At 43.8% G+C, this 25506-nt stretch overlaps 1 protein-coding gene across 1 annotated transcript in view; it reads right to left on the reverse strand.

Moving 5' to 3' along the window:
* Positions 1-25506, reverse strand: part of PRRC2B (proline rich coiled-coil 2B) — a 327590-nt gene that overhangs the window by 256161 nt on the left and 45923 nt on the right. The window contains exons 2-4 of the mRNA XM_082264226.1: positions 9132-9301; positions 6901-7078; positions 1520-1626 (exon numbers count right to left, since the gene is read on the reverse strand). Of these exons, the coding sequence (XP_082120352.1) occupies positions 1520-1626; positions 6901-7078; positions 9132-9246 (400 nt within the window). The 5' untranslated portion in view covers positions 9247-9301. The remainder of the gene's footprint in view (positions 1-1519; positions 1627-6900; positions 7079-9131; positions 9302-25506) is intronic.

Below are 25506 nucleotides of genomic sequence, written 5' to 3' on the forward strand. Positions count from 1 at the left end.
AGAACAAAGGAGCACACCAGGCAGGTCCGAGATACTGTTGTGGAGAAGTTTAAAGCCGGATTTGGATACAAAAAGATTTCCCAAGCTTTAAACATCCCAAGGAGCACTGTGCAAGCGATAATATTGAAATGGAAGGAGTATCAGACCACTGCAAATCTACGAAGACTTGGCCATCCCTCTAAACTTTCAGCTCATACAAGGAGAAGACTGATCAGAGATGCAGCCAAGAGGCCCATGATCACTCTGGATGAACTGCAGAGATCTACAGCTGAGGTGGGAGACTCTGTCCATAGGATAACAAATCAGTCGTATACTGCACAAATCTGGCCTTTATGGAAGAGTGGCAAGAAGAAAGCCATTTCTTAAAAGATATCCATAAAAAGTGTCGTTTAAAAGTTTGCCACAAGCCACCTGGGAGACACACCAAACATGTGGAAGAAGGTGCTCTGGTCAGATGAAACCAAAATCTAACTTTTTGGCAACAATGCAAAACGTTATGTTTGGCGAAAAGCAACACAGCTCATCACCCTGAACACACCATCCTCACTGTCAAACATGGTGGTGGCAGCATCATGGTTTGGGCCTGCTTTTCTTCAGCAGGGATAGGGAAGATGGTTAAAATTGATGGGAAGATGGATGGAGCCAAATACAGGACCATTCTGGAAGAAAACCTGATGGAGTCTACAAAAGACCTGAGACTGGGACAGAGATTTGTCTTCCAACAAGACAATGATCCAAAACATAAGCAAAATCTACAATGGAATGGTTCACAAATAAACATATCCAGGTGTGAGAATGGCCAAGTCAAAGTCCAGACCTGAATCCAATCGAGAATCCGTGGAAAGAACTGAAAACTGCTGACCAAACGCTCTCCATCCAACCTCACTGAGCTCGAGCTGTTTTGCAAGGAGGAATGTGCAAAACTGATAGAGACATACCCCAAGTGACTTCCAGCTGTAATCGCAGCAAAAGGTGGTGCTTCAAAGTATTAACTTAAGGGGGCTGAATAATTTTGCACGCCCAATTTTTCAGTTATTTATTTGTTAAAAAAGTTTGAAATATCCAATAAATTTTGTTCCACTTCAGGATTGTGTCCCACTTGTTGATTCTTCACAAAAAATTACAGCTTTATATTTGAAGCCTAAAATGTGGCAAAAGGTGGCCGAATACTTTCGCAAGGCACGAAATTATATATATATATATATATATATATATATATATATATATATATATATATATATACATACATACACACACACATACATACTTATTTATATTACACAAACTTATTTATTTATGCCACAAAAGGAAAAAATAGTCCTTATTTAAATTTTTGAGGAGCTAGACAGTCAGCTATGGTAAAAGACCACATGTTCCTTACACCAAGGAACAAAACATGCTATTAGATGAACAAATTATAAGGTGGCTCTCTGATATGTATTCATTAAAATTCTATATGTTTTATTTGAAGGAAACATTGCACATCCCCTTTAAAACTCAACTCTTAGCTCCTTTGTACTCACTTCCGGACTGTTCACTGTGTTCGGCTTCTGTAAATTGGAGACAGACTTCTGCAAACCCTGCTGTGGCAGCAACTCCTGCTGCGGAGGAACTGTGACACTGGAACTGCACAAGAAGAGCAAAGAAAAAAGTCAGGTGGTTACTTCAATACTAGCCCTGCACTTTGGGTATGATCGCATCTTCGAATAACTGAACAGAACTGAAAGACACAGATGGAGGACTACACCCATCAGTATCAAAAGGGATGTATTGTTTGACTATTTTTAGCTCACTTAAAAAGGAAAAACTAAAATCTATATTTTTTTTGCACACTTGCATGTGAAAAATCAACTAAATATAAATATTAATGTGTGAAATACACTCACCAGCCATTTTATTATGTACACACCTGTTCAATTGCTTGTTAACATTTGCTAATCAGTCAATCACATGGCAGCAACTCAATGCATTTGGGCATCTAGACATATTGAAGACCACTTGCTGAAGTTCAAACTGAGCATCAGAATGGGGAAGAAAGGGGATTTAAGTGACTTTGTACGTGGCATGGTTGTTGGTGTCAGATAGGCTGGTCTGAGTATTTCAAAAACTGTTGATCTACTGGGATTTTCACACACAACCATCTCTTGGGTTTACAGATAATGATCCAGAAAAGAGAAAATATCCAGCAAGTAGCAGTTGTGTGGAGGAAAATGCCTTGTTGTTGTCAGAGGAGAATGGGCAGACTGATTCCAGATGATAGAAAGGCAAGAGTAACTCAAATAACCACTCATTACAACCAAGGTATGCAGAATACCATCTCTGAACACACACAATATTAAATCTAGAAGTAGATGATGTACAGCAGCTTTCAGGCAGAAGTGGGCTGGTCTGCGGTCCTGGGAGAAACCCGCTCTCAGCTTACCAGGCCAGGGCCTCTTGGAACCCCCTGCGGGGTTACCGGTTGATTTTGATCCCTGGTCCTTCGATCCCGAGGGACAAAAGGCTCGCTTAAGGGCCGAGAAGAAAGGGCCACGTTTACGTAGACTCTTTGCTCCTTGTTACCTCCAGTAAGACCCTTAATGATCTCTACCATGGAAGCTCCGAACAAGCAGTCTCCTATAAAAGAGAGATCAGTCAATACTTTCTTGGAAGTCTAGTCTGCAAACCAGTATTTCAGCCATATCATGCGGCGAAGAGTCACCGCTGTCATGGACACCCTAAAGGCATCACAGATATACTGCACCCCCCCAAACCAACTGGTCCACCAGGTAGGAAGGGACTGTTCCCTTTCCAAATCCTGGCGCAGGAGCTTAGCCCATTCCGTTAAGGTCTGGGAAACCAAAGTTATGGCAAAAACCGGCCACAGAATGGAACTGGCCATGGTTAAAAAAAAGGTACCGAACCAGAGCTTCAGCTCTCTTGTCAAAAGGGTCCTTAAAAGGACGGAGAGTCCTCCACCAGGAGAAGGGTGGCTTTATTCAACCTGGAAACCTGCAAGTCCATCACCGGTGGCACTGTCAAGTTTCTTTAACAGGCACTCTTCAAAATGCAACCTAGCAAAGCACTTAGGGACCCTGCGTTTGGCAGCACCCCACTGACTCACGACAATGCTGTCGAAATAGGGGGGAAAGGGAAACATCTTTGCCGCTTTGGAGGCTCTGTGGGAACCAAATTGCACCCACGCAGCAGTAGCTGCGTCCTCCAATTTCAAGGTTTCCGGCACTGATACAAACAGCGCATCAACTAGCGCTTTTTCATGCACAGCTGTAGTGGAAGAGGATCCATCCTCACTATCAGAGCACTCAGTGCGTGGACCCAGACACAGTAGGGTGACTCACACCCGTGGCACCCAAATCAACCTCAGAATCTTAAGAGACAGAGGATGCATATCTACTTCGGACAACAGTGACTGCTGGACAACCGTCATGACAGGGCAGGCTGGGACCCCACAGCCTCAGAGGGGGGTCAAGTGGTAAAACGTGCTCCAGGGACTCCATGGGTAGCCTGGGGACCGCCAGCAAGAAATTTAATAATTGCAGTTAAAAGTTCCCCCCACCGCTGCACCACAAGTCCCAGCGCACCAATTACCGCTAGAGCAGAAAGAGGGAGCCATTAAGCACCCACAGGGGCTCATCACCCCCTCAGAGGCAGAGTCAGAGAGCCAGGCTGCACGCCGTGCGACGATCAAAGTTCAGGAACTGCCACTAGAGGTCCACCGCCGATTCACCGCTCCATAGGCTTCAAAAACTTGGCCGCCGTGTGATAGCAATGGGAAAATACAAGAAAATGGCCACTGGACTACACAAACATGGCCTCCGATCATACAGCAGACATCAAGGGCAAAATGGCGGCTACATGCAGCTTCTAGGACCCCCAGGTACACTTAATCAGGGTGACGCCCGCTAGGGACCCCCAACAGGACCATCCCCCAAAAACCCCATTTTGCACAGATTGTAAGGATCTAGAACAGTGGTCTTCAAAACTCTGGCCCTCCAGTTGTTCAGGAACTACAATTCCCATCATGCCTAGTCATGGCTGTGAATGCCAGAGTTTTACAATGCCTCATGGAATGTGTAGTTCCGCAACAGCTGGAGGGCCGTAGTGTGAGGATCTCTGATCCAGGATATCCAGTCCATCGCCCAGTCCAACAAACAGCTGATTTTAGTTCTCACAGGTACAGAAAATAAAAGATAAAAAAAATTCTGCTTAAAAAAGGAAAGCAATGCTAGGACCAAAGATCCCAGCAAGGAACTAGGTCCTTACTCCTGACTAGGAAGAAAATAAAAAATGCATGGGTCAAGAAGATTTGGAGCTGTGTCCGTCAATGAACGAAAGAGAATTTTTTTTAAAGAGACAGCTTAAATAAAGAAGATTTTTTTTTTAAGTGCCTCGCCCCTCCAAGCTCGCGCACAGAAGTGAACGCATTAGCAAGTCACGCCCACATACGCAAGTTGCGCCCACATATGTAAAAGGTGTTCAAACCACAAATGTGGAGTATCGCCGCGATCTTTGGAGCAAGAGCAATAATTCTAGCACTAGACCTCCTCTAACTCTAAACTGGTAATCTGAATTTTTTTTTTTTGAAAACATCACCTAAGGAGATTAAGTACCAAAATTTGTTGCCATTCCACAAGCGTGTGCAATTTTGAAGCATGGTATGTTTAGGTATCACTTTACTCGGTGTAACATTATCTTTCACTTAGCAAAAAACTGGGCTAACTTTACGGTTTTGTTTTTTTTTTAAATAAGTGTATTTAAAAAAAAAAAAAAAAAAAACTGCGTTTGTAAGACCGCTGCGCATGTATTGCAACAATCATTTTATTCTCCAGGGTCTCTGCTAATTATAGATATATATATATATATATATATATATATATATACATATACACATACACACACACACACACACACATACATACCACACACATCTCTCTCTCTATATACTGTATAGCGCAATTTTCTAGCAAAAAATACTGATTTTAACCAACGTGTAGACAAGTGTCAGAACTAGGCCTGGTCCTCAAGTGGTTAATGGCTCTGTAATCTATTTTCATGAAATGGTTTCTGCGTGTCTCTGCATCCTTGTAAGGCCCCCTTAGCTCCTGAACCCCTCCTTTTCTCCCCCATATCTCTTTAGACCGAACAGTGCACGATACTTGTGGTCACGTGCACTGCACTCTGCACACTAGAGTGTGTAGCTACTTTCTTACATACAATGGGACCAAAAATTAAACAAAAATAGAAGGTATTTTTGAGTTAAGAATACCTACTTGAATATTTGGTTTTATTTTTAAACTAGAGTTTAGTGTCACTTTAAAGTGTTAAAAAACCCTAGGAGCCTGCATTCACTATATCTGGTCTCCCACAGTACACAGAACTGGAAGATGCAATAATTTTAGTAAATATAAACTAGGGAGCAACAGATTATCAGAGGCAGATATTCCCTTTTTTTTTTTTTGAAGTATTGGCCACAAACTTGCCGATATGACCGATATTACTTTGTGGTTGTACTAGAAATTCCTGCAGCTACAGGCATCACCCCGGTACCGTTTTTTTTTAGAGGCAATGGCCGGCTTTCTTGTAATAACAACCGATGCAGCTAAGCAGCCGCTCAGGTGTTATTAAAAGGCAACGGGAGGGGATGTCGCCCCCGCCTCCCCTTCTGCCGCCCTGCCCAGGTCTCCCGTCCCACCGGAGGCACAAGCGACCAGCCAGCATGTACGCCAGCTGGCCGAAGACCCAAACAAAGCCAGAATCTGCACTGATCGGGTCTCCAACGTAGAAACCCGGAAGCGATGTCAAGACTGATTTTAAAAAAAGACAGTATTCAAAACAGCAAAAACTGGGCTTTTTGAATGCTTTTAAGTGGAGAGGAGGGGTTTGGTGTCTTATAGACCCCAGATCCCTCAATAAAGAGTACCTGTCACATTCCTTGTGACAGCAATAAAAGTGACCACTTTTTTTTTTGTTAAAAAAGGACAGTATAAAAAAAAAAAAAACTTAAAAATGTGCAGAATATCGGCTATCGGCCTGAAGGGTAGCCAGAAAAATGGCATCAGCACTGAAAAAACAAACATTGGTCGATCCCTAATATAAACTGCTAAATACCTTTTCCCCATCAGCAGTATATAGAAGTCTTGTGTCTTCTATAGGTTTTAGAGTTTTCATACTGCACTGAGCTCTCCTATCAGGATCCAGGACCCCTGACCCTGTGTCTGGACAGTGCAGATTGGCCTTGTGCTGATCACATGCACTCTTCCAAAGAAAAAAAAGCCTCTAGCAATACACAGCAAACTGAGCATGTACAGAGTGGCTCCAAAGGCTCTGTTTGTTCTGGAGTCAGTGGAAGAGGAGGAGGATCTGTGTATACAAGGCTCAAGCAGCTTTTTACACAATGCAGAGGAATAAACCCTTCGGTTCCAGTGAGTATACCAAGCATGCTTTACTGCATATACACACTGATTTTACGGTTTTAGGTTTAGTAACACTAAGCCACACTCTTGAGGCAGTTCTCAGTTGGAAAACCCTGGATCAAACAACTGTACAAAAATTCCTGCCCCCACTGTTCAAAAGGTGAGGCCACAATATTTACAGAATTTACGGTTCATTCACCTGGCTTTTACAGCTTTGTTAGCGGTCAGACAATGAACGGGTTCATATCTGGTCCCTCCAACTGACACAAATGATAAGGCACTATTCCTCCAACGGACACCGATGATGGGGCACTAGTCCTCCCTCTAAAATCAATGATGGGACATTTTACTGACACGGAGGCCGGGGATGTTTCTACTCCCACTGGCAACATCCGGCTATCCTAAAGTTTTAGCACAGTAAACTGGACCTTTGTTTAAAATGTTTGGAGACCCCTGCCCTTAAAGGGATTTAATGTTCAGCACTCACCTCTTTTGGTCTGGCTGTTCTTGTTTGTTTGCCCATCCCGTTCCGTCTTTGGGCACTATTAATATATTGGGGTCGTTTCCTTTGTTCTCGGATTTCAAGCTTGGCAGGTTCGCAGGAGGTGGCATGCGCCGGGCAGCGGCAACTTTCCCAAGACTCTGTAAGCCATGTCTAGGTATAACTGAAAAAGATGAACACGTAGGAAGCTGTAGCTTAAAACACATTTCCTAAAGCGCATACAAATCTTTGATTTCCATTAAAAGCATTCTAGGAAAGAGAAACCCTGTACAGGGGGCAGTTCGGCAAAGCCCTCAGCTCAATATAGAGAAAGGCTGAACGTTCATTTGAAATCGGTGGTGCTGGCACCTACTGGCCCTTTGTCCAAAGCTGTATATAGCTGGCAGCATTTCCCCAAATTAACAGATTATTGGGCCAAAATCACAAGTCAGCCCCATCTAGGAAAAGTTGGGTAATTTGACTACCTAGAGAACGCTGCTTTCCCTGGCAACCACAAAAAAAAAAAAAAAAAAACAACTTCTACTCCAACCTGATTTTCAGGCACATCCCCTCAATTCATATTCCGGGTTAGCTTCCAGTTTGCTACACACAGATATAGTAATGGCAGAGCCATACTCCTTTGGCTACAATTATCAGTGATGTTTTTGGCTTTAATTTAAAGTGATCATAAAGGAAATTTTTTTTTTATAAAACAAAGCAAACCTGTCATACATACCGGTGGTATACATATGCAGTGGTTTTGCACAGAATCAACCCCGATCCTACTCTTCTCGGGTCCCCCTCACCGGCGCTCTGGGCCCTTTCCCCTTGCCAAGTGCCCCCAATGCAAGCTGCTTGCTATGGAGGCACTCGTGTGTGCTCGTCTCAAGATGGCCCTCTGCATCCATATGACAGAAAACACGACTCAGCCCCACCCCTGCTCCCGCCTCACTGATTGTGACTGTCAGCAGCGGGAGCCAATGGCTACTGAAACGCAGCCAATCACAAGGGAGATACCCAGGAGAGCCTCGGATCTCGTGCACATCGCTGGAACGAGATCGGACTTAGGTAAGTATTCACACAAGAAATGGGATGCTGCACTACCTAAACATGCCTTAACACATGAATTTCTTGTGTGAACCCAGCCTTAGAGGATTCTTCAAAGTGAAAATGAATTACTTTCCACATCCAATTTATCACGCACACAAGACCGAGCATGTGTGAAGGAACCTCCCAACGCCATTAGTTAGCAAAGACCCAGCAGTAGAATAAGCACCAGTGCAGCTTTGAAGCCACGCTACTTCAGTGCGATTTCAAAGCTTCCCAATCAGTGCCATTTGGAGCTCAGGTTTCATTGAGGTTTCATTTAAAAGGAGTCAATGCACGTTGCAATGAAATCGCAAAAAATTAGTGCAACTTGTGTTGCAACGATTTGAATGGTTCCAATGCTGGCAATGGGGTGCGACTGGTCGTGATTTTGAACTGTCAAATCGCAAGACAAATTGCACTGGTGTGAACCAGGACTTAACCTGTTATTTGAATCTAAAGATTGCGGAGAGAATTTCTTCTTTGGGACAAGCACAGTCAACCCAGGAGAATTTCATAGAAAAAAAAAAAAAAAAAAAAAAAAACTTAACTGGTCGCAAGGTTCAAGCTGTACTTGAGTTGTAATGTCAGAATGTTTTTCATCTTAATGCATTCTATGAACTAAGATAAATAGCCTTCTGTGTTAAGCAGCCTCCACAGCACCCCCCAATACGTACCTAAACCCCATCTCTGTTCACTGATGCCCAAGAGTCCCTGGGCCGTTAGGGACTCCCCATCATGATTGGCTGAGACACAGCTGCGGAGCCATTGGCTCTCGCAGCTATCAAAGTCAGTTAGCCAATCAGGAGAGAGAGAGGGGGGGGGGCGGGGGTGAACTACAGCTCCGTGTCTAAATGGACAGACAGTGTTGTAGCTCAGCTCAGGTGCCCCCATAGCAAGCTGGTTGCTGTGGGGGCACTCAACGGGAGGGAGGGGCCAGGAGCAGTAAAAAGGGACCCGAGAAGGGGAGGATACAGGCTGCCCTGTGCAAAACCAACTGCACAGAGGTGGTATGTTTTTTTTTATTTTTATAAGACACAAGAGACTTTACAATTGCTTTAAGCCCTTGCAGAGCCCAGCTTCTTAGTTATACCCTGCTACAAAACAAAAATCTACAGTTTTGCAGCACCAAAATAAAAGGAAAGAGGTACCTGTTGTTCTGACTGCTTCTATTGACTTCCCTTTGTACTTATCAAACAGGTTGAGAGACGAGTACTTGCTTTTCCCATCCTTTCCCTTGGTAAACTGCCCCAAACGATCGGACATTGCGATGAAATGTCATCTAGTAGGAAAATTTTTCTCGGCACCTCTCCCGATCTGCCTGTAGTGTAATTAAAAAAAAAAAAAAAAACACAAATGTTAGTTTCGGACATGAGAGAAGAATGCACCAATGATAAAAACAAGCTATACTTTTATTACATGAAGTATAGTAAAAGTAAACATGTCAGATAGCTATGCAATTCAAAGAAAAATAAAAAAGAATGCGGTTGAATGGAAATACTTTTAAAGTAGTAGATTCAAATATTAGAAAATAAATACAATCCCGTGCAAAGTGTATAAATAAACTGAAATATAAATGCTGCTGCTGCCTACCCAATTACTTGCCCTGGAAGGGACGTATAGAGAAATGGGAATGATTGATGGGTCTGGCGCTGCTAGAGTTTAATAGCATTGATGGTATCTCATATAGACAGAGAAAAATAAAGTCACTTTGTGTGTGTGGGTGTATCAATTTATAGTTAAAATGCAACTTAATAAGTTGCTAAAATCTTTTTGCATATTGTCTTAATATAATCCCTATTTCCAATATATATATATATATATATATATATATATATATATATATATATATATATATATATATATATATATATATATATATATATATATATATATATATATATATATAGTGTTGCAGTACTGAAAGGTGTTCAAATGCAAATTTATGTAGAAAAAAATGACTGAGAATAAATAAAGTGCTAAACCAATTAGACCTATAATTGAGGTAATGAGTATTACAAAGGTGCTAAACAAGGCTGCTAAAATACATGTGCAGATTTTTAATAACTTATCCGTAAAAAGAATCTCCTACTAAAAAAGTGACAAAGTGCTCCAAAATTATCCATGACAGTGTGGTGTTCCACAAAATGTTAAACAAAACTGCACCAGTTCATACGTATAACAATTCTAGTCCATGAGAAAATCTTTAACCGATAAATTGGCTGCTCCTGATGACGTCATTGTGACGAAACACGTAAGAAGGAGCCACGAGCGTCTTTGCGTCACTTCCGGTTAGGGGCCATGGAACGCAGGAGACCCGGACTTCCGGTTTGTATTTTCAATGCAAAATTGAATTCACATTGTAGTAAGTGTGTCTTTTTGCATTTAATAAATCCATTCAAAACTGGTATACATTATGGGCTGTTGCTCTTTATCTTTACATGAAAACAAGTACTAAGAAGGGAAAAATAAGGGATATTTGGTTGTGGACTCCGAGTCGACTGATCTGGTTTGAGCCACCTTCCAGATAGGCCCGATACCCCCGTTAATGGGCAGGCTGAAATGTACCAAGTTGATCTATTAGAGTGGGTAAAACCCACCTGGCCGGATTCTCTTGCGATTGTAGTTATTGCAATGATAATATATTATATAGCGATAATCGCTGTCTTCTTCCAGTAGATATGGCTTCCCCCCCGCTGGCAGAAGACAATGGCCCGGCTGGAGGCATTCCCACATCAACACTGTATGCTGATGGGGGAAATCGAGTTTATTTCGTGCAACCCATGGTTGCAGGAAAGAAATTTGCTCCATGTAAGGCTGGCCTTACTAGGGGGGGGGGGGACTCACTTAAGGATTTTAAAAGCAATAGATACATAAAAAAATAATAATAATAATAAAAATAAATTGATTTTAGGATGTATCTTCTACGCCCAGCACCTCTCCCCCAGCACTACTGGACAATTACCAGCTGTCATTTCTACATTTATCTTTGCGATTGTCATCTATTACACAGCAAGAGCAGCTGTCAAAATACAGCCACTCCAGCGTAAATGACACTTGTAGAAGTTCAGCAAGTGTCATTGAGTAAATAAAATGCATTGATGTTTTGTTTCACTGTAAATGCCATTTCATTCATATGTAGATCCAAGGTCTGACCCTTGATCTGCATTATGATATCAGTTAAAGCTGAACTGTACCAAAAATACTTAATAAAATCCAAAGCACAAAACGAAGGTGTCGCTTGTACCTAGGCTGCAGTGTTATGTACCACTCCAACATTCAACTTCAATCGCCTCTGTACAGTCCAGTTAGTGATTAAACACAAGGCTCTGGCTGGGTTGCTCGCACGCCAGCTCCTCCATTCAGTAAATGTCTTACATTTTATTCAGTGAATGAAAGGCGCTGTTTGGAGAAGGAGGAGGATGAACGATGCAGAGCACCCTCCAAGCTGTGCTGTCTGGCAGAAGTGTATAAAAATCACAAAGTAGCCGGTCAGAATGGCATTTCCTTTGGCACATATAACAGTTTACATATGGCAGTTTTAAATGTATATTTAGCAATTTGCCTAGAGTTCTTATTTAAAGTGTACTTTCAAGCAAACTGCTTAAAATCAAAAGGCTGAATATAAAATCCCCTTTATAAACGCCTCAGAATCATTCTACTGCATAATTACCATGGGCTCGTTCACACTATTGTGGTGACTGGTGCTTTTCTGCATCAGATCAACGTCAGTCACTGCAAGGGCATACAGAAAACTGTTTTCAATGTGCCTTGCTCACACTGCAATGACACCCCTGTGTGCTGAGAAGTGCAGTGTGGAAAAGCATACTGTACGCATTTTTCCCACAAAAGACATGTATTGACTGAGGCTCATCTGAAGGCACCATGTATTGTCCGAGCAGCAGCACACAGGCGTAAATGAAAACTCACCGCTATTTCATAAAAGTTAGGAAAGAAGGGAAAAACACGCCTCCACAATGCAATGCACAAAACACATTGCACAGCCCCTTTGAAGGCCTTCAAGAGGAAGTAAACCCTCCTCTGCAAGTTGTACCTATAGGTATGCCTATGATAAGGCTTACCTATAGGTACTGTAAATATCTCCTAAACATGCACCGTTTAGGAGATATTTACCTTAAATGCAGCCAGTGATGTCACTGGCGCATTCGCTCTGAAGGAACGGCCGCTGGTGCCATTCCTTCAGAGCCCCGTGCCGTGACAGTCGGCTCCCGCGCACATGCACAGGAGTGACGTAATCGCGGGTCCAGCCAATCAGATGGCTGGATGCCGCAAACCCGGAAGAAGGGTGACAGAACATGTCACCCATGGGAGAGGTGAGCGGTAGGCGCTTCGTTGTAAGGTAAGTATATCATAATGAGCTAGTATGCGATGCATACTAGCTCATTATGCGTTTGTCTTTCAGGTGTACTTTTAAAAAAAAAAAAAAACTCTGGAGGTTTAAGGGCCGTACACACTTGACGAAAATCGGACGAAATATCCTCAGATTTTTCTCTGTCTTCTCAGCGTTCATTACCGTTTTTAGTCAACAGTGCATAAATGTTCACGAAATTTCTCGTCCGATTTTTCTTTTTTTTTTGGGACATTTGTTCCTAGACTTCCGGGTTGTCAGCAACTTCAGATCATGCGCGGTCTTTCGTATCCGATTTTTCACGCACGTACTGCATACACATTAAACGAAAATCGGTCGTCTGGGGACGGACAAAAAACATTTTGGCGTTTGTCCCTCCGTTCTTTTTTGTTGAAAATGTCGGCATCGGCTGCTGAAAGTTGTGTACACACTAGCCGAAAATCGGACGATTTCACATCGGGCGGGAATTTTCAGCAGATTTTCTACTAGTGTGTACCCCACTTTACAACCTCTTTCAGCAGATAGCTGACCGCAGTGTAAACATACCCTCAGGGCTCATGCACACTGCAGCTCAAAGAAGCTGCTCCTACAGGCTTTTGAGCGCTCATTTTTCTGCCTGGAAACTCTCATCCATGTTAGCCAATGTACACTATGGCTTTTTCAGGAGTTTACAGGGAAACCCCCCCCCTAAACTCGTGTTTGAGAGAGGAGCTTTCTAATAGAAGAGACTCCTAAGGGGCTAAAAATGCGTGAAAAGGCGAGAAAGAGCATGAAATGGCTCAAAGAAGCTTGAAAACACACACCAAAAAAAATATATAAAAAAAATAAGCTGAGGGGAGGGTTTGTGAAAAACACTTCTGCTCAAAAACTTGAAAAAGCCCAAATACGTACAAGCTTTTTTAAGCTGAAAGGTTAAATGCCCGTAAAAGCAGTTTTAAAGAGGATGTAAACTCTTATTTTTCCCCTGCAAAGTAAATGCATAATGTGCTAGTATGCATCGCATACTAGCACATTATGTGACGCTTAGCTGCAATGAAGCCCGCAATGTCCCTGCTGCCGTCCGCATCCATCTTCGCCCATCTTCCTTCCGGGTCTGCGGACTCCAGCTGTATTACTGGCCGAAACCGCATGACGTCACTCCCACGCATGCATGTGTGAGCCGCCAGTCATGGCACAGGCGGCCGTTTCTTCAGAGCGCAGGCGCCGATAATATCATCAGCTGCATGCAATGTAAAGATCTCCTAAACAGTGCAAGTTTGGGAGATATTTACAGCACCTATAAGTCTCAAAGGCTTACCTACAGGTAAAAGTCATCAAAGTGGGTTCACAAGCACTTTAAAGTCAAATTGTGGACATTTAAATATGCACCCGTCATCACAAGGGCCCTTGTCCAAAAGGCCAAGCATGAAAGAGGTATTCTACTTACCTTTCCAGTGATCTTTGTTAAAACGCACCCCCACATGCCTGCTCCCCTGCACACATTGTGGTTCCCCCCACCCGTTTGTAAGTCCTAAATTCCAGCCACATACTAAACTCTTGCATACACATCTCTGCTTCACTTCCCTGCAATATGTAATGAAACAGACAAGCATCCCAGGAATGACAAACAGTTGGTCTTCCTAAAACAGCTGCTGCTCCTTGAAAACGTCAGACATGAATTTCCTGTCACTACAATCAAAATGCTAAATCAATGAGAGTGTGGAAGCATACGACCCCACAACATTTAAATTGCTGGTCTGATTATTAAATATAGAAGATTCATGATTCACTCAATATAAGATTCATGATTCACTCAAGAGGAAGCGAAAAAAAGAGGAACTCGAAATTCTAGTAGTGCATAAAAAAAAAAAAAAAAAAAATACACACAACAAAACCACAAAAAAAAAAACAAAAAAAAAAAAATACACACAATCACGCAGTGTTAATTTCTTCAATGAAAACGTTTTTCTCTAAAAATTTCGTTAGCTGCATTCTTAGAGCCCATTCAGACTAGTGCGACTTGTCAGCCTGACAAGTCGCGGTCCATTGAGTAGTACAGAACCCGTTCTAACAAGTCGCTCCGACTTAGAAAAAGGGTCCTGTACTACTTTAGGGCGACCTGGGAGCGACTTGCATAGACTTTCATTATGTGAAGTCACTGCAAGTTGCGCCAAAGTCACGGTGCACAGCGGTGCACGCGTCTTCACAGGTCGCCCCCTGAAGTCGGATCGCCTCAGTGTGAACCGGCTCTTACAGTGACGAACACTACAGCACATTTTTCATCAACTGACGAAAATCAAATCAGTTTTCGTTAACAAAACGAAAAATGTGAGGCAGTGATGTTTACCCAACTTCCGGTTTTCATGGAGCTCTTCCTGTTTCCATGTTACTGTGTGCATTGCAATGACTGCCAGAAACCAGAGCAGCACTATGCATTACAGCCAGGCTACCCGACTAATGGGACGAACACTCACATCCAGAGCAGAGAGCAGACAGAGCACCCATTGTGAGTGTATTACAATTACAGAAGGCCTGAGGCCTCCCCTCAGACCACCATCTGTCCAAACCACTGTGTGCATTACCGACCTCCTCTGACCACTGGCATCCAGGGAACAGTGCATTACAGGCCATCCCCTAGACCTGAGACCACCATCCAACACTGTGCAGCATTACAACAGTCATCCTCTGACCACCAGCATCCAGGGCACTGTGCATTAGGCCATCCCTCAGACCACACCACATCCAGCGCTGTGCAGCATTACAGGCCTCCTCTGACAATGTAGGGCACTGTGCATTACATGCCATCATCCAGACCTGACCCGAGACCACCATCCAGCACTGTGCAGCCTTATAGGCCTCCTCTGACGACTGGCATCCAAAGCAGTGTGCATTACAGGCCATCCAAGTCAGACCGGAGAGACCACCATCCAGCACTGTGCAGCATTACAGGCCTATCCCGACCACTGGCATGCAGAGCACAGTGCAGCATTACAGGCCTCTCACCACTGTGCAGATCACTGTGGAGCATTACAGGCCTCCTCCGACCACCCTCCAGAGCACTGTGTAGCATTACAGCTACTGGTGTCCACAGCCCTGCGTAACATTACAGGCCTCCTCACTGTCTGCAGCCTGTCCAGAGCACTGTGCATTACAGGACGCCTCCTCACTGTCCACGTCCAGGCCCCACCGAGGAGTCTGACTCCGACTGAGTCACTCCTCCTATTTTGCAATCCCCACTGCTGCACAAAGTATAGAGGAAATGTCAGCGTCTGATTGGTAGAAAGGGAAGATGTATGCATGTATTTTACATTTTATGTTAAAGAGGAAGTAAACCCTCCTCTGCAAGTTGTACCTATAGGGAAGCCTATGATATGGCTTACCTATAGGTACTGTAAATATCTCCTAAACATGTACCGTTTAGGAGATGTATACCTTACATGTAGCCAGTGACATCACTGGCGCATGCGCTCTGAAGGAACGGCCGCTGGTGCCGTTTCTTCAGAGCCCCATGCCGTGACCGTCGGCATGCGGCGTAATCGCGGGTCCGGCCAATCGAATAGCCGGATGCCGCGATCCCGGAACATATTCAGTCACCCGTCATACAGGTAAGCGGGCGGCACGGCGAGGGCTCGTTCTAAGGTAAGTATTTCATAATGAGCTAGTATGCGATGCATACTAGCTCATTATGTGTTTCTCTTTCAGGTTGTTAAAAAATGTTAAATGAGTTTACAACCTCTTTAAAGGACAACAAGACCCATTGAAAACCATGTGAAGCGACACTCACTGGTAAAAATACAACAAACTTGAAGCGTCAAACGCGGACAACTCATCCTGAAATTCATACAAAAAAAAAAAAGTACAGCACTTTAACTCCACTTTTGTTGGGTCTCATCTATGTACATTGCAGGGATTTTTTAAACAAACTTTCTTGCAGTCAGATTTCATACCTTTTGTTACTCTGAAGTAATAGCTGTTTGTCTGTCCATGTTCTGCACTTTAGTTACTCAATTTTAAAGGCATAATACACCAACCAAAAATATAAAAAAACGCAACACTTGTTTTTGCCCCCATTTTTTATGAGCTGGACTCAAAGATTGAAGACTTTTTCTATGTACACAAAAGGCCTATCAAATATTGTTCACAAATCTGTCTAAATCTGTGTTAGTGAGCACTTCTCCTTTGCCAAGATAATCCATCCACCTCACAGGTGTGGCATATCAAAAAGAATGGCACAACAATGGGCCTCAGGATCTTGTCATGGTATCTCTGCATTCGAAATGCCATCAATAAAATTCACCTGTGTTCGTGGTCCATGCCTGCCCATACCATAATCCTACCACCAACCATGGACCACTCGATTCACAATGTTGACATCTGCAAACTGCTCACCCACACAATGCCATAAACGCTGTCTGCCATCTGCCCTGTACAGGGAAAACCGGGATTCGTCCATGAAGAGAACACCTCTCTAAAGTGCCAGACACTATTGAATGTGAGCATTTGTCCACTCAAGTCGATTACGATGATGAACTGCAGTCAGGTCGAGCCTCTAATGAGGATGATGAGCATGCATATGAGCTTCCCTGAGACGTTTCTGACAGTTTAGGCAGAGATTCTTAGGTTATGCAAACAGATTGTTGCAGCAGCTGTCTGGGTGGCTGGTCTCAGATCTTGGAGGTGAAGATGCTGGATGTGGAGGTCCTGGGCTGGTGTGGTTACACGTGGTCTGCGGTTGGGAGGCCGGTTGGATGTACTGCCAAATTCTCTGAAACACCTTTGGAGACGGCTTATGGTAGAGAGAAATAAACATTCAAATCACAGGCAACAGCTCTGGTGGACATTCCTGCAGTCAGCATGCCAATTACACGCTCCCTCAAAACTTGCAACATCTGTGGCATTGTGCTGTGTGATAAAACTGCACATTTTAGTCCCCTTTCACACAGGCGGACCACGTTCAGATCCGCCTGTCAGTTTTTTTGGCAGATCTGAACGGTCCCCCCATGCATCCCTATGGGGCATCGGGTGTCAGCAGAGACATGTCCGCTGACATCCGATCCGTCAAATCTGGACGGATGGAAACCCTATTTTCCATCCATCGAATCGGATGAGAACGGACCAACGGTCCGTTCCCATCCGATTTCCCCCATAGAGATGCATGGGGCTTCCGACAGCTGTGTCTAAGCACACAGCGCGGAGACACACCTGTCATCCTCCTGCTCAGTGGGGGAATCGGCGGATCGAAGATGGGTTGAGCGCACCGGATTACCAGTCAGAACTATTGAAGATGAGGACTTTGTTCATGACGGAAAGGGACTCTGGAGGGGAAGTCTGAAATTGGTGATCTGCGGTGAATCGTTTTTATTATTCTTTTACATGTTGACATAGTTGACACCAGTCAATTATCACATGGATGTGAGATGACTGATATGGGGGGGCGCCATCTGCTCTCCGGGTGCATCTTTGTTTTTTTTTTCCCCACTTTATTTTTAGTCTTGTGTAAAAGTATTCCCATAAGCTGTCAAGTGTTAAAATAGAAAAGTAAACTTTTCTATAGTTACATAGTTACATAGTTAGTGAGGTTGAAAAAAGACATCAGTCCATCCAGTTCAACCTATGATGTGTGTGCGTGTTTGCTTTTAACCGTACATTGTATACCCCTGTATGTTGTGGTCTCCAAGGTGCCCATCTAATAGTTTTTTGAAACTATCAATGCTCCCTGCTGATACGACTGCTTGTGGAAGAGAATTCCACATCCTTACCGCTCTTACAGTGAAGAACCCCTTACGCATTTTAAGGTTAAACCGCCTTTCCTCTAGTTTTAGTGAGTGGCCACGTGTCTTATTGTATTCCCTTTCTCTGAATAGTTTGTTCCTTATGCTCGGGTCACCAGTACAGTATTTGTACATTGATATCATATCCCCCCTCAATAGTCTCTTCTCCAGAGAGAATAGGTTCAGTGCTTGTAGTCTTTCCTCATAGCTGATGTCCTCCATTCCCCTAATTATTTTTGTTGCCCTTCTCTGGACTCTTTCCAATTCCAGCACATCCTTCCTGAGGACCGGTGCCCAGAACTGGACAGCATACTCCAGATGTGGCCGGACCAGAGTCTTGTAGAGAGGGAGAATAATTTCTTTATTTCTGGAGTGAATCCCCTTTTTTATACATCCCAGTATTCTATTGGCTTTGCTTGCAGCGGCTTGGCATTGCATGCCACTGCCAAGCCAGTTGTCTACCAGTACCCCCAAGTCTTTTTCCATCCTAGACTCACCCAGAGGTTCCCCCCCTAGTGAGTAGCTTGCTTTCTGGTTTCTGGCCCCCAAGTGCATTACTTAACATTTTTCAACATTAAACCTCATCTGCCATGTAGTTGCCCACCCCGTTATTTTGTTCAGGTCTGTTTGTAAGGTTTCCACATCCTGCATAGAAGATTTTGGCATGCTTAGTTTAGTATCATCCGCAAATACTGAGATTGTACTAGATATCCCCTCCTCTAGATCATTTATGAATAAATTAAACAGGATTGGTCCCAGGACAGAACCCTGGGGGACCCCACTTTCCACACCCGCCCAATCCGAGTACTCCCCATTAATTATCACCCTCTGGACTCTCCCCTGGAGCCAATTCTCTATCCAGGTACTCACCTTATGGTCCATACCTACCTTCCTTAGTTTGTACAGTAATTGTTTGTGGGGGAACGGTGTCAAAGGCCTTTGCAAAGTCCAGATACACCACATTCACTGGCTTACCTTTATCTAGATGGCAGCTCACTTCATCGTAGAAGGTTAATAGATTGGTTTGGCAATACTCTATGCTTATCTGACTGTGTTCCACTTGTTAGGTACCAACAGATCAACATGGACCGGACACCATGTGTGGTGCATACCTTACAACTTGTAGTCCACATGGTGCAAAAGGAGGAAAGTGTGAAGAGAATACCGGATAAAGCAAGATCAATAGTGAACCTCTTCCGCAAGTCTTCCACTGCAATACAGAAGATATTGGAGAATAGTGGCCTTACTCTTTTAACCACTTCCCATCCACGCTGTAGCAGAAAGATGCCTACAGCGCAAGCCCCAATTGCCGGGAGGGCATCCATGTACGTCCTCCCATGCATGAGCTGCCTGCGGAGCGCGCTCCGCTCGCTCTGATCAGCGAGTCCATGAGACTCCGCTTCTCAAATATCTGAGTAAGGGGTCGATCCCGGTCCCTTACCACGTGATCAGCTGATCACATAATGTAAACAGCAGCCGGAGATCATGTTTTTTTTTTCTCCTCACGCCGTTAGCCGGCTGCTGTTAGAGGGATATTGGTCCTAAAGAGGAAAGGATCATCTGTACCCCAGTGCCACCTACCAGTGTTACCTATCAACGCCTACCAGTGCCGAATCAGTGTCACCTATCAGTGCCACCCATCAGTGCAGCCCATCAGGGCCCACCAGTGTAGCTTATCAGGGCCCATCAGAGCACATCAATGAAGGCGAAAAATTACCTGTTTGCAAAATTTTAGTGTTGCATGATCGCGCAATTGTCAAAGTGCAACAGTGCTGAAAGCTGAGAATTGGCTTGGGCAGGAAGGGGGTTTAGGTGCCCAGTAGGCAAGTGGTTAAATGACTGCCCAACACGCTGGTCAAGTACATTCAACAGGATTGCAAGACTCCTCAAACCGTAAGTGTCTGCCAAATCGCAAACGTGGGATGGGACAGCTTGCTCCTTAGTGAATGGCAAAAGCTCACATCATTGCATGACCTACCGCTCTATCTTTTGCAGAGCATACTAAAACCCTCCAGTATAAATCCATGTCCCTGATCTCTGAGCTACTCAGCCACCTTGAGGACTCTAAACAGAAAACACTAGCTACCAAGACCTTGCCACGATGAATGGGAGTGTGAAACAGCATTTTGCTTCATTTTTAGATCAAACTGATGAAATGTTCTCCCCACTTGCAGCAGCTGCTTGTTTTGTCAACCCTATTGTCTGTGAAACCCCTGTTGTGGCAGATGAGAATATTCAGGAATTGCTTAAAAAGGAGGGAGTATGCCGTAAGAAAATCCACATTGACACACACAATGACGAGTCATCTGAAGATGTGGAACAAGAGAATATTTGGGGGGGGGGGGGGGGGGGGGAATTGCAGAAAGTGGAAGAAGCACCGGCATCCACATCTAAGCAGCCTGTCTTTCTAAATGCCCCAGACAACCCAGGCAGAGGATCTCCCCAATATCAGAAAATATAAGAACAGCTTTTGCACCAAGTTGCCACTATCGATGAGGAGGACACTGGCACCACAACAGATTTTTGGCTGTCAAAGAGTTACACAATCACCAGCTAAAACCTTTTGCTTTAGACCTGCTGGCTATGCCAGCTTCTCAAGCCTTTGCAGAGAGGGTATTCAGTGTCACAGGTGACCTCTCTAGAGGCCGGCCCAAGAGAGCAAGGGTCATGTTGGCACAAAGTGTTTTCCTTAACATGAATCGAAACAAACAGAAGTGTTTTATTCTCCAGGTATTTCTATCATAAGAAGCATACCTAATACTTGTGGGTTGTGCTTATTGCGATAGAAAGAATCAATAGTTCAACAGTTTTGTCAATGAAATTCATAGGAAAAAATGCACAGGCTACATTAGTATATGGAACAATACCTCCGCTTTTTTATCATCTCCTCCCTCTCTCTCTCTCTCTACAATGACAAAATTTGACAGAGGTAAATATCACACTAATGAAAAAAAAATAAAAAAATATATCAGTAATGGCAAAAAAAAAAAAAAAAAAAAAAAGGCAGCCTTAAGTCGGGGTCCTGTCCCACTAGTCTTTTCAGTGTAATATTTACCTCTATTGTCATTGCGAATGCTGAGGGAGAGAGGAGTTGATAAAAAGTGGTGACTTTTTGTAGAAAAAAGCATTACCCTCATTTATTGGTTTGTTAGGCCGTCTGTGTGTGCTTGTACATGTACAGCTGTGGCCAAAAGCTTTGAGAATGACACCAATATTAACCACTTCTAGAGCGGAAGGTTTACCCCCTTAATGACCAGGCCATTTATTGCGATACGGGACTGCATTACTTGAACTGAAAATTGAGTGGTCGTGCGACGCTGTACCCAAATTAAATGTATGCCCCCTCCCCCCCCCCCACAAATAGAGATTTCTTTTGGTGGTATTTGATCACCTGTGAAATTTTTATTTTTTGCGCTATAAACAAAAAAAAAAAAAAAAAGACAACTCTGAAAAAATATATTTTTTACTTTCTGCTATAAAAACATTCCCAATAAAAAAAAAAAAACATTTAAAATTTTTCTCATCATTGTAGGCCAATAATTTTATTCTGCTACATATTTTTGGTAAAAAAAAAAAATCCCAATAAGTGTATACTAATTGGTTTGCGCAAAGGTTATCACATCGACAAACTAGGAGAAAGATTGTAATTTTTATTTATTTATTTTTTTAATAGTAATGGCAGCGAACAGCGATTTTTAGCGGGACTGCAACATTGTGGTGGACAGATCGGACACCTGACATTTTTGACACTTGGGGGGAGACCAGTGACATTACTACAGTAATCAGTGCTAAAATGATGCCCTGTTACTGTACTGACACTGGCAAGGAAGGGGTTAACACCAGGGGCAATCAAAGCGTTAAATGTGTCCCTAGGGGGTGCTTTCTAACTGTGTGGGGGGGGGGGGGAAGGACTTGCTGGATGAACACAGACCTGTGTTCCTAAAATAGGAGGAACACAGGATCCCGGTGTTCATAACTGACAGAACAGCGGTCTGCCGTGTTTACATCGGCAGACCGCCGTTCTGTCTCCACGGGGAGCAATTGTGGGTTCCCGGCAGACATTGCGTCCGCCGGAGGTGCTGATAGGCTCCCTCTGTGGCCACATCAGCGCGCGTGCGTGACCCAACTAGCTGTCCCGCAAAACGACACACAGGTATGTCATTTCGTGGGACAGAGCCAACCTGCCGCTGTACAAGTACGGCGGCTGGTCAGCAATTAGTTCATTTTCACAAAGTCTGCTGCTTAGTGTTTTTAGATCTTTTTGTCAGATGTTACTATGGTATACTAAAGTAGAATTACAAGAATCTCAAAAGTTTCAAAGGCGTTTATTGACAATGACATTAACCACTTAAGCCCCGGAGGATTTGGCTGCTAAAGGACCAGGGGTTTTTTTGCGATTTTTTACTGCGTGACTTTAACGGACAATTGCGCGGTCGTGCGACGCTGTACCTAAACGAATTTGACGTCCTTTTTTTCCCACAAACAGAGCTTTCTTTTGGTGGTATTTGATCACCTGTGCGATTTTTTGATCACGCGCTATAAACAAAAAAAGAGCGTAAATTTTGCAAAAATAACAATATTTTTCACATTTTTTTATATGAAATTCCCCCAAAAAAAAAGTAAAAATCAAAATTTTTTAACATTTTTCGGCCAATTTGTTTTATGCTACCTATGTTTGGTAAAAAAAAAAAAATCGCAAAAAGCGTATTTTGATTGGTTTGCGCAAAAGTTATCGCGTTTACTAACAAAGAGAAAGATTTTTGTCATTTTTGGTGTTTTTTTTTTTAACGCGTAATGGCGGCGATCTGCGATTTTTTTTTCGGTACTGCGACATTGCGGCGGACAGATCGGACCCTTGACTGACATTTTTGACACTTTTGGGGTTACCAGTGACATTACTGCAGTAATCAGTGCTATACATATGCACTGTTACTGCAAAAATGACACTGGCAGGGAAGGGGTTAACTTTATTGGACAGGGAGGGGTTAAGTGTGTCCTAGGGGCGTGCTTTCTACTGTGTAGGGACATTGCTATTGGTGTAAAAGCAAAGATCAACCGTTCTACATAGTAGAACGGACAGATCTTCACTTTTACACAGGGAGAACTGACAGGCAGCTTGTTTACACAAGCTGCTCTGTCTTTCTCCCTTCACAGGAGCGATCGCAGTGTGACTGGCGGACATCGAGTCCGCCGGTCACACGCACTGACTTGCCTGTGAACGAGCCGCGGCGGGCGCGCGCCCGCCCGCTATAGGCTCGCAAGTCAGTGACAGGCGAGTGACGTACCGATACGTCACTCTGCCTGGCCGGGGCTGACCGCCGCAGTATATAGTCGTGCGGCGGTCGGCAACCGGTTAAGCTTATGCAAAGAGTCAATATTTGCAGTGTTGAGTTGACCCTTCTTTCTAAAGACCTCTGCAATTCACCTTGGCATGTGGTCAGTCTCAGTCAACTTCTGTGCCACATCCTGACTGATGGCACTGGCAGCCCATCCTTGCATAATCAATGCTTGGAGTTTGTCAGAATTTGTGTGTGTGTGTGTGTGTGTGTGTGTGTGTGTGTGTGTGTGTGTGTGTGTGTGTGTGTGGGGGGGGGGGGGGGGGGGTTTGTTCACTCATCCGCCTCTTGAGGATTGAACACAAGTTCTCAATGGGAATAAAGTCTGAGGCGTTTACTAGCCATGGACCCAAAATTTCCATGTTTTTCCCCAAAACCACTTTAGGTATCACTTTTAGCTTATGGCAAGGTGCTCCATCATGCTGGAAAGGCATTGTTCATCCCCAAACTGTTCTTGGATGGTTAGGAAAAGTTGCTCTCGGAGGATGTTTTTCAATCATTCTTTATTCATGGCTGTATTTTTAGGGGGAAAAAAAAGTGCGAGTGAGCGCACTCCTTTGGCTGAGAAGCAACCCCACACATGAATGGCGATGGTCTCAGGATTCTTTACTGTTGGCATGAGCATAACACAGGACTGATATAGTGAGCTCATGCTCACCTTTTCTTCTCTGGACAAGAGGCATTTTCCAGATGCCCCAATCAGAAAGGGGATTCATAAGAGAAAAAGTACTTTACCCCAGTCCTCAGCAGTCCAATCCCTGTACCTTTTGCAGAATATCAGTCTGTCCCTGAGGTTTTTCCTGGAGTCAAATAGTGGCCAGTGGCCTCTTTGCTGCCCTTCTGGACACCAGGTCAAGCTGTTGAAATGTTTTGTGGTGTTCTGTTCAGTTTCCTAACTTGTTCAAGTTCATGTAAATGTGCCCTGCATGGTGGCATTACAATCATGCAAAATTAGTTTTTTTTAATATTACCCTTTTGTCAAAAAAGGAATAGTCTTGTCGAAACTGTTTTTACGTAAAGGACGACAATCTGTCTCTAGCGCATGTTCAAACCTTAATACCATAAATAACACATATGATTTTTCACTCCAGCAGTAGTATATAACGAGTTTGGAAATTTTAGAGAAATGCTTAAATAATGAACAACAATTTAACTACACCCATAAGATTTTAGTCGACTAAAATGTCCTAAATGTACTGGAGATTTTAGTTGTCTAAAACGCCATTTTAGTCCGAAGACTAAAAACTAAATAAAAATTTGCTGCCAAAATGAACACAACAACATTTTAGGCCAGTGATTACAAATCGGAGTACTGCAATACACAGTCCCGTGTGATGACACTAAGGGACACCCCCCACCACACACACTGGGCATGGTTGAACTGAACCGTACCCGAGTTTGATGGCTGCCCCCCTTTTCTGCATTCACAATAAACATTTCGGGGGAGCAGTCACTGCTGAGAGAGCACAAAGAATATTGCTAGTGGTTATAGCCGCTGGCAATAATCGCATGCTAAAATCCAACATACTGAGTGTACCCAAGACGATCGATGGATCAACTAGGATACAATCAGCCTACCCACAAATAGATCAAATCTCGGCCAGTCCCTGCAAAACCGGTGTGGAGTGAGAAAACCATACCTCGTGAAAATTCCATACCCACGTCACTTTCTGTCAGAAACAAAATGGAACAGCTGAGCAGCGTAGCAGTGCGCATGCTCGGAGGGTATGGAATTTTCACAGTAGTGTGTGTAACGTTACACCGCCTTAGCTCTTACATTAAAACAGCTCGGCTGCAACATGAATCATCCCCGCTCCTACTCCTGTCACTTCCCTAATAGTGGCTACTAAATGTAAAAGCGGCGGCGGTTGTATGAAATCTAAAATCACGGAGATCTCGGCTCCGTGATCCGCTTTTACATTTAGTAGCCAAGATGAGGGAAGTGACAGGGGAAGGAGCGGAGATGATTCATGTTGCAGCGGAGATGTTTTAACCCCTTCCGTACCGCGTCATGTAAAAAGACGTCGGCACATGAAATTGGCTGTTTACCACGTGATCGGCTGTGTCAATC

This window comes from Pelophylax lessonae (assembly GCF_965119305.1).
Source record: "Pelophylax lessonae genome assembly, chromosome: 7".
Lineage (NCBI taxonomy): Eukaryota > Metazoa > Chordata > Amphibia > Anura > Ranidae > Pelophylax > Pelophylax lessonae.